General features: G+C 36.6%; 3 protein-coding genes across 6 annotated transcripts in view; 1 reads left to right on the top strand and 2 right to left on the bottom strand.

Moving 5' to 3' along the window:
• Nucleotides 1-109: 109 nt before the first annotated feature.
• Nucleotides 110-3,675, bottom strand: LOC107103681 (vacuolar protein sorting-associated protein 52 homolog). The gene is made up of 4 exons (XM_015403473.1): nucleotides 3,482-3,675; nucleotides 2,724-2,805; nucleotides 755-807; nucleotides 110-423 (listed from the first exon to the last, which is right to left on the bottom strand). Exons 1-4 carry the CDS (start codon nucleotides 3,575-3,577, stop codon nucleotides 328-330), a joined length of 327 nt encoding a protein of 108 aa, XP_015258959.1. The 5' UTR covers nucleotides 3,578-3,675; the 3' UTR covers nucleotides 110-327.
• Nucleotides 3,676-3,835: 160 nt separating this feature from the next.
• Nucleotides 3,836-6,991, top strand: rps18 (ribosomal protein S18). Its single transcript, XM_015403472.1, has 6 exons — nucleotides 3,836-3,902; nucleotides 4,531-4,629; nucleotides 4,723-4,809; nucleotides 5,645-5,746; nucleotides 5,868-5,959; nucleotides 6,867-6,991. The coding sequence occupies exons 1-6, from the start codon at nucleotides 3,900-3,902 to the stop codon at nucleotides 6,940-6,942; spliced, it is 459 nt and encodes a 152-aa protein (XP_015258958.1). The 5' UTR covers nucleotides 3,836-3,899; the 3' UTR covers nucleotides 6,943-6,991.
• A 61-nt stretch (nucleotides 6,992-7,052) lies between these two features.
• The window catches only part of ring1 (ring finger protein 1), an 11,282-nt gene continuing 9,250 nt past the window's right edge, over nucleotides 7,053-9,084 (bottom strand). Inside the window, exons 6-7 of one of the 4 annotated variants that reach the window (XM_015403467.1) lie at nucleotides 8,141-8,396; nucleotides 7,053-8,030 (exon numbers count right to left, since the gene is read on the bottom strand). In XM_015403467.1, the coding sequence (XP_015258953.1) occupies nucleotides 7,881-8,030; nucleotides 8,141-8,396 (406 nt within the window). In that variant the 3' untranslated portion in view covers nucleotides 7,053-7,880. The remainder of the gene's footprint in view (nucleotides 8,031-8,140; nucleotides 8,397-9,084) is intronic. The other 3 variants (XM_015403468.1, XM_015403470.1, XM_015403471.1) reach the window with 3 other exon arrangements.

Raw genomic sequence — 9,084 nt, forward strand, 5'->3', positions numbered from 1 at the left:
TGAATAAATGTAATTCATTACTTTCCACCCCTGATGACAGTTTAGTTTATTAATAGTAAATTGAACATAAACTTCAGGATTTTGTGATAGAATTTATTGAAAGAAACAGATTTTAGCATATAGAAAATAGAGAAGATTAAAAAGTCACTTGAGCTTCACACAGAATCACTATTAGATTATATTTAATCCTACTTTAGAGATTTTCTAACAAATCGTTAATTTGACTGTAAATAAACAGAAACTCTACAGAGAAATGTCAGCATATGACTTGATTGAAATATGGCTGCACTATTAGGATATTTGCACCCTGAAATAAAAACATGCAAGTTATATGCGGTAAAGGATACAGTCTTTAATGGAGGCCTGTTCGATCCTCTGCAGCTCTGTCTCCACCTGCTTGGAATACTGACGGAGGTCCACACCCTGAAACACAGACATGAAGAGAAGAAAGGAACCAATAAAACACCAGCCTGAATGAAAAAACATGTTTATCATTGGCTTCATGCAAGAACATTTTCTCCTCATAGTTTGATGATTAAAATAAGCATCCTTAAAATAACTGTTGTTAAAATAAAGGATTTACAAACAAGTAAAGAAGTTAGTAATATATTTCAGCTAAATGAAACAGGTTTTATAAGTGGCATGTTTCCAATCTCTAAAGTGAAAGAATAAAGAAGACTTATCGAAGTCCGAAAAATTAGGTTGTTTTGCTATATTCAAATATCATCGTATGGTTGCATTATCATGCATTTACCGTTTTAAGTGCTTCTTTCACAAGATCATCTTCCAAGTTGGCCTGAATATGAACTGCAGGGAAAAGGAAGAATAATTAGTAATAAAAAAAACCTGCAGAAATGTTAGATCAGTGTCTCTCCCAGGCAAGAACTTCTCCCTTACTTGAAGACGCCTTTGACAGAGAAACATTTGACAGGAGAATAAAACAAGGGTAGATCTTTAAACACCTGAGCAGTGTGATGTATCATGATTCGAACTAATAAAAATGCAGTTTTTTATATGAAAAAAAGAAAACCTGATCACAACTATTTAAAAAAAGCTCATAATAAAGGACTTTACTGTGCTTTAAGTGATAATTTACTTATACATATAAATAGGCCATCAGATGAACTGCTGACCGGATGGATGGATGTTAACCTTTTTCCTCACTGGCCACTTTAACTAGGAGTTTTCCAAAGTAAGCATTTTCCCTAGCCACAATTTTGTTGTTAAGAAACTGTTTTATATAATTTTATGAAGCAGACTATGACATGCTATAGTTTACGTGAACAAGATTTACAAGTTTCTTTAAGTGTAAATGACCTTTGTACACACTCATTTTAAGGCCAGGTCATTGTTAAGGATTGAGCTCTGATAAGGTTCTCTGTAAACCTCCTTTTTTTAAATATGCAGTAAAAAAAGTAATAAAAAGTCTGGCTTGACATTGCACACTAAAAGTGGTGAAGGGGAGTAGACAATTAACTTTAAAGAGAAAAACAAATGTGAAAAAAAAAACACTAATAAGAAACCCTGTTTGAATATTAATTTACAGAAGTGCGTTATAACAGAGCAGATAAAATATTTGCATGACAACTAGAATAAAAAAAAACCTAATAAATACAGTAAACTGTATAATTTTCTCACTTGGGTCGTATACCAACCATTCCCGACCTGCTGTTTCCAAATTGTTATCAAACTACCCTTTTTTTCCGTTTTGATTGTTTTTAAATGCTTAAGTGGCATAGCACCTTTATATCTGTCTGAGCTCCTGTCTGCCTGTGCCCCATCCAGAGCACTTTGTTCAACTGACCTGATCCTCCTGGATGTGCCCAAAACCAGCATGAAAACCAGAGGATGTAAAGTTTTTGCCATTGCTGCCCCCTGGCTGTGGAACGGTCTGCCCCGCAGCATCTGCTTGGCCCCAACTCTTAGCGGTTTTAAATCCTCCCTTAAAGCCCACCTGTGTGCACAGGCTTTTTTTGTATTAAATTGTGTCTTATATGTTTTTTCATATTTTTTTTTTTTTGGTCCTTTACACTATAGGTTATTATGCCTGTTTGAATTTTATTCCTTGCTTTTATGTGTGTTATGAATCACTTTGGGCGGCAGTGTTGTTGTAAATCTGCCATAGAAATAGAGTTGACCTTCACCTTTTCTTTGGATCTCCTTCCTTCGTCTCATCTGCTCTCTGGGTTTTCTGACACCTTGAATGGGTTGTGGCATTACTGCCCCCACTGTTCTCCATAAAGCAGAGATGGGAGATCCGGAGTCATCAAGTCATCTCTATGTTATGTATTTGTTCTGAACAGATGAGTCTAATCTGCACAGATTGGACTCATCTGGTTCAGTAACTGGGTAGAACAAATACATGAGAAAGAGATGACTTGTTGACTCCAGATCCCCCCATCTCTGCCATAGAGACTGCCAATGTAAAGTGATGTTGGTCATAAACAGACCAATTAGCAAACACTGTGTGCAAGTGTTGCTCATGGATCTTGTAGCGCCAAATATTCAGGTTTGTTTACTACTTCAGATGCCATTTCAGAAAACTACAAAAAAAAAAAACAACAAAAAAAAAAACAACAACCTATTTTTACCAGTTTAGAACTGGTAAATCATTTAAAATACAGATTATGTGCTGCTGAAATGTCTTCATGAATAAAACCAATTTCAGCATATGACCTTGGTAACCAACATTTGAACTATATAAAAAATAACAGGTGTCTTACTGTCCACTTCATCCAAGATGAACTCATCAGTGGTCAGGTCCAATTCCCCCAAGTTGAGGTTAGTAATGTCTCCATCTGTCTTCTAGAGGGAAATGGAGACAAAACCATTTCAGAAAACTTCCCTAGAGGTTTATCTTATTTTGTGGTACAACCCTGCTGTTTTGTAGGCTATTAAAAGGTAAAGCAAGCAGACACAAATATATAATCATCATCCTAGTAAAAATATTATTTTATGTGAAACACATTCACTGTCTACTCTCGGTGGGTTGCATGGGGTCTGCTTGAATATATACCTCCCTGTCATTCATTGAGGCACCAAGGTTTAAGTAAGAATATATTTCTCATTTTAATAATAATTTCTACTTCAAAGTCTACTAAGTTACTCTTTTCTAGTGTAAACTAGAGATATTAGAATACTGTTACATATAATTCTTTATAACACAAGTTGCACAAGCAGCTACTTTAAAAAGATGGAAAACACACACAGAGGTAACAATGGTTAACCAATGGCTGTCATCAAACCATTCATTATTTGTTTATTACTATTTTTCGATGTTCACAGAAGATCATCTATATCAAATGTGTCACTTTATACAAAATAAAGAAATAAAATAAAATGAGTCGACAATTGGACATGATAGCTTTAAGCCATTTTTTTTAAATGTATAACCGGATGAGGTTGATTCCCGTAACACTTCAAAACATTTAAGTGTTTTTCCCTCACAAAATGCTATACAGCCAAAGTAGTGAACTGTCACCTCATCTTGTAGATATGCCATGGCGATTTCTGTTGGGTTCCCTGTTGTGTTTACGTTGGAACCAGCTTCAGTAGAACCAGCTACCCCTTCCGCCATTGCGGCTTATTTATGCTAACGTAGAAGACATAAAGGGAAACAAATAAAACAAATCTAAGGTTCCGGAATACCATTAACACTAAATCAATTTATTTTCCTTTCAAATTAGCTAGATATATGCCACGAGTTAGTCATATTATACACACAATTAAAATCAAATACATTTTAAAGCTTTAGTTTTTCTGTAAATTAACCCTAAATTGTGTAGAAATCGCGACCCTTACGGATTCACTAAATATGAGGGACCGACTTCCTTTCAAAAAAGGCCCAAAGTCTCGCGAGAGGTTTTTGTCTTCCTCTTTGCACGGAACCTGCTTCCAAGATGGTGAGTTAGTTTTCCCTACAGCCCAATACGATTTTAAAATCCGTAATCATCGTGCCTTTTTTCGCTTTCTTTGGTTTATACACATATCCTCTTTTATTATACGTATCTTGCGGTTTCGCTGTAACGTAGTATCGTTTAAATATTCGAGGCTGTATTTGAAATAGATCACCCTAAATTATCAACGCTGGTTAGCAGCGGACAGTCCCTAAAGCTAAATAGCGCCAACGCACAAATGTGTCTAGTCTTCGTCTGTGTACTGTACTGAAAATACTTTACCGATGCGCCAATAAAATAAATGCTTGTACATCTTATTTTGTTAATATGAGGCCCAATCTTAATTACAATGCCCCAGAACAACTGTTGGAAGTATTCCACCGGTTAGCTAGCTTCGAAGTTAGCGTTATCTACGGCAAAACAAATAACAGCGGTATTTAATGTACAATTTAAATTGTAGAAATTTATTTGCTTGTGTGATTGGACCTGAGTTAACCTACATATCCAGAAAGGCTTTTGATCAGCAGAATTTCCCTGTTTATACCGAAAAGTTAATAGCGCCTTGTTCTTATGTGGTTCTGTTGTTTGCATGTGATCTTTGATTGTCTTTAAGATTTACTGTTTATGGTTTCAGTCTCTGGTCATCCCTGAGAAGTTCCAGCACATTCTTCGTGTTCTAAACACGAATATCGATGGCAGGAGGAAGATCGCCTTTGCCATCACTGCCATCAAGGTATATCTGACGAAGATTTAGCCCTTTGAAAACATAATGAAGTGTGTGCTGTTGCATATTTAAGGGAACAATATATTACTCTGTCTCATTTAGGGTGTAGGCAGACGCTACGCTCACGTTGTCCTAAGGAAAGCTGACATTGACCTCAGCAAGAGGGCCGGCGAGCTCACTGAGGAGGAGGTATGACAACAATTATTTGCTCCTGGTCTGGTCGACATATTACAATTATAGTCAACGCTGATGTGTTTTGAATGGTTAGATATATTTATAACATTCTATTTCACAAGAAGGATTGTTATATACTCTAACCAATGCACAATTTCTTTGCAAATCGACTGTAAAAGAGTAGATTTTGTTTCTTGTCACTGGTCCACTCCCGATTTAAAACATCTTTTGCAAAATATGGGCTGCTGTGGGTTTTTGTTTTTCCTTTTCGAAGCAAGTTTTATTGTGCTTAACTTTTTATAATCAAGAGATTTTTCTTGCCAGATTATTTAATTTTTGATCATCCCTTTTGGTTCTCCTGTCTATTGTCACTTTATTTTAATTGGCAATTTATTAACCTGTATATCAGACCCACAACCAAGGAAATGGTGTACTAATATAGACATTATTGACAAAGTTTTGCTTCAATTCATCAAACTACTTAACCAGCATAATCTGTACAAAGGCAACTTTATTCGTGTAGCAAAATTCAAAGTGCTTCATATTAATTGGATAGTAAAATGGAAGAAAAATAAACTAGACTAAAATCATGAGCATTTGTAAAGTTTAAGAGCAAAGTAAACAGGCTGCTTGATTACTTATTTATTTACTTATTGTTGGCTGTGTCCTTATAAGGAGTTGGTTTAAAGAACATTTAAGACCCTAAGCGTGTCAATTAAAGATTTTAGATATATACACAAGAGTTTAAAAGCTTCTGATGTTTAAAAAAATAAAAATAGACCATATTCACGTTAATACTTTGTCCCAAGTACTGGATCACACTGAAATGCGTCCATATTTTCTTCTCCAGGTTGAGCGAGTAGTAACTATCATGCAGAATCCTCGGCAGTACAAAATCCCAGACTGGTTCCTTAACAGGCAGAAGGATGTTAAAGATGGCAAATACAGCCAAGTAAGTGATCAACAGTACCAAGTTGGGGCTCAATCCAAATGAAAAACATTGAATATTGTGGAGTTTTTAGATGCATTTTTTAATGAGTTTAGTTACTCATCACCAATGTGTTGCTCTGTAGGTCCTCGCCAACGGTCTGGACAACAAGCTGAGAGAAGATTTGGAGAGACTGAAGAAGATCAGGGCTCATCGTGGTCTCAGACACTTCTGGGGGTAAGATTTGAGTGTTTAAGTTTTGAAGGACAAATGTTAGCTCTGTCAATGCAGAACCTTGTTTACTAGAAGCTATTTTGTCCTCACACCAGTCTGGGTACTTTAGGGAATTTGTTTCATAATGCTGTGAGAACAGTAAGAGCAATGTTGCAGCAGAAAGTGTTGGGCCTTCCTATTGAAGACAGATCTAATGAAGTTTAAAACTACAAACTGGGGGTATTTAAAGGTGAACAGATGAATGGTGATGAGAGCCTATCCTGGAGAAACTTGAGTTCCCTTTTTGCTGTAAAAATGAAGTAAATGCAAATGTATCCCTGTGCTGCAGAGGAAAAGATGACTTCAGTATGAGATGGGGGTACTTGCATATGCCATACTGTTTTTTCCAGACTGTAGAGGGCACCTTACAAGGTTTTGGGGTTTTCTTTACCGCAAAAATATAAATGGATATATTGATAGATACAAAACTGCCATCTACAAAGGAAACATGCTGCATATCACCTACAGAGTACGTAGGAAGAATGCTAGCTTACGACTAGTGCTTCTGATGAAGGATGGGGCTTCATCGGTTTTATTTAATCTCTGCAGGAGTTGCACACAATCTCTTAGTTCAACTGCTTTAATGTTAAAATGCAAAAGTGCCTGCTGCTAGCTTGTGCTCAATGAAAATTTGCCCCATGATTGATTTCCAACCACTGGCAGTTAGAAAAAAGTCTAAATGGTTTAAAGTGTGGGAAACTAGTGACTCGTAGTCTGAAAAGTGGCCATTTTAGAACATTTTTGCTAGAGCTTCTCGTAAATTGAAGTACCAATTGTGAAATTCTACAATTTCTAAAGAATATTTACTAGTAAAAACAATCTTCCTTCAAAATGAGTGATTTAACTTTTGCTGCTTTTTTTCCCCCTACAGTCTCCGTGTGCGCGGTCAGCACACAAAGACAACCGGCCGCCGTGGTCGCACTGTTGGTGTGTCCAAGAAGAAGTAAATTCCCCTGCTTCCCGTTGTTTCAATAAAGCGCCACACTTGACAAAAAAGCTCCTGGTTTTGCTTTATTTTTTTTCTCAATTCAAATATCCTGAACTCAGTTTAAATATTTAATTGTTCAGAATCTGTAACGACAAGAATAATTAATCCATTCTTATATCCTAAAAGTAAACTGCGGTTGCAACAAATAAAGTGCAAAAAACAAGAAGCATGGTTGAAAAAGTTCAACTCAAGTTAGGAGCCTTGAAAGGCCTATATGGCTTTTTGTCTTTCAGGTGAGGGGAGAAACATACGGTAACTAAAGCTGTTAATGTACAGATGCATGGGAAAAGGATTCATATGACATGTAAGAAATTATCCTGCCTTTTCCAGTTGTCACAGAAAATGCTGAAAGCAAATCAAAAGTGGGATTCCAAAATTAAAGAAATGTACAATACGAGAAAAGTAAAAAAAATAACCCCCATCCAGTTAATATACATATCTTCCCCCATAGCATTGAAAGTCACAGCTATGAGTCAGTCATTGAGAACAAACGGGCATCTGTCTGTATCAGGATAGACTGCCAAGCAATATAAGGTTTTTACAAATACACCCACATCAGGGTTAAAGCTTTAATCTTTGCTTTCCCACGTGGTAAAAAAACACAAAATGAATTAAAGACTATAAATGAAAACCTAAATAGGGAATGGTACATCTAATAATTGGAAGAATATACATTGGGATGATTAACAAAACTGGGGAATGACAACATTGTCATGATGGAGAAATCTCTGACTTATTAAAATGAGTTTTAAAAAGTCCTCTCTGCTTCAGTTTTTGTCACAAATGTCAGCTGTTGAGCTGATTACAAACTGAACTAGGCAAATCATTCAAAATAGATGCTATATTATAAAGAAAGTGATGTTCTTTGAGCATTTGATCAGGAATGTGGCTCTGAACTCATCCGTCCTGTGGTGGAGGAGATTTCTGCTGCTGTGTTGCTTGTGGCTGCTGCTGCTCCTTGGTAGGAGCGTAATAAAGCTCCAGCGGCTTCCGGACCTTCCAGTACTTTTCATTAACCAACTCCAGAGTCAGAGAACCGTTGAGAGTCTGGAGGGAATAAAGGTTAAAAACGGGTGACCCTCCCAGAAAGATTTCTTTACACATCAACAAACTATCCTTAAATGATTAAGATTAAACCTTAAAAGGGTTCGACTCACAGAAAATTGTCCTCCCTTTGTGGTTATGTAGATGGTGTATTGTTTTTCACTGATGTTACTCAGACTCGACCCTTCTCCACTTCTTGACGCTCCCCCGCTTCCACCTTCTTCTGTTTTATCTCCTCCCTCCTCTTTTCCTCTGTTCTCAATTTGCCCATCAGTCTGTCTTTCTTCAAGTGCGATGCGCAGAGCCAGGTACTTTGACAGATGGTCCACTGTGGCATTGGCTGTTGTCTTCACATATCTGTAAAAACAACTGACAGCATTAACAATGGGTCATTAAAAGTCATTAAATAAAATTTTTTTCCCCCTTAATTGGCATTAAAATTAATTAAATTTGATTACTAAAATGCTTTATAAAAAAAAAAACGTTTAAAAAATTTTTCTTCAGATATATTGTATTGCAATATATTTGCACGGAACTGCTTCCTGTTGATTGTAAAGCCGTATGTCCGGAAAAGAAGCATGAGGCGGAGAAAAAGCTAGAGAATGGGAAAATGCAAATTTCAACAAAAGTGGCTGAAAACAAGGAATTTCGGGACATGGATGCAGCCTGTCAACAGTAAAGATGACAAAAGATTTTGCCATATATATGATAGTCATGGGTACTTGTTGATGGCATTTAAATTATTTCTAAGAGCATTTAAAAGCATTAAATTAGAGTTACTCATTCCTTTATAAACCCCGAATAAGGATAAACAGCAGCTCTACGCCTAAACATCAATGTAGCCGACCAATGGCATTGTTTTTTGGGGAAAACCTGGTCATCACAGAGCTCTGGTCTGAGAGAGGTTATAATGTTAGAGCAGGTTTTTGTTCCACAAAGACCTGTTTGCCACTTGGGATGGATTTTGCTTTTGAATACAGAAGTAATATAAAGTTTTAGATAGGGATGCACGATATAATCAGCCCCCTATCGGTATCAGCCTTCAAACTGAATATCG

Source organism: Cyprinodon variegatus, unplaced genomic scaffold (assembly GCF_000732505.1).
Source record: "Cyprinodon variegatus isolate N-32 unplaced genomic scaffold, C_variegatus-1.0 Scaffold1503, whole genome shotgun sequence".
In the NCBI taxonomy this organism is placed as follows: Eukaryota; Metazoa; Chordata; class Actinopteri; order Cyprinodontiformes; family Cyprinodontidae; genus Cyprinodon; species Cyprinodon variegatus.

What these genes read in the sequence shown, in the direction of transcription:
- LOC107103681 (XM_015403473.1), bottom strand. Translation starts at nt 3,577, where the DNA reads ATGGCGGAAGGGGTAGCTGGTTCTACTGAAGCTGGTTCCAACGTAAAC. An exon ending in TGGCATATCTACAAGATGAG is followed by an intron (nt 2,806 to 3,481) that starts GTGACAGTTCAC and finishes ATTTCCCTCTAG; the next exon opens with AAGACAGATGGAGACATTAC. An exon ending in CATCTTGGATGAAGTGGACA is followed by an intron (nt 808 to 2,723) that starts GTAAGACACCTG and finishes TTTTCCCTGCAG; the next exon opens with TTCATATTCAGGCCAACTTG.
- rps18 (XM_015403472.1), top strand. An exon ending in AAGATGGCAAATACAGCCAA is followed by an intron (nt 5,747 to 5,867) that starts GTAAGTGATCAA and finishes GTTGCTCTGTAG; the next exon opens with GTCCTCGCCAACGGTCTGGA. An exon ending in GGTCTCAGACACTTCTGGGG is followed by an intron (nt 5,960 to 6,866) that starts GTAAGATTTGAG and finishes TTCCCCCTACAG; the next exon opens with TCTCCGTGTGCGCGGTCAGC.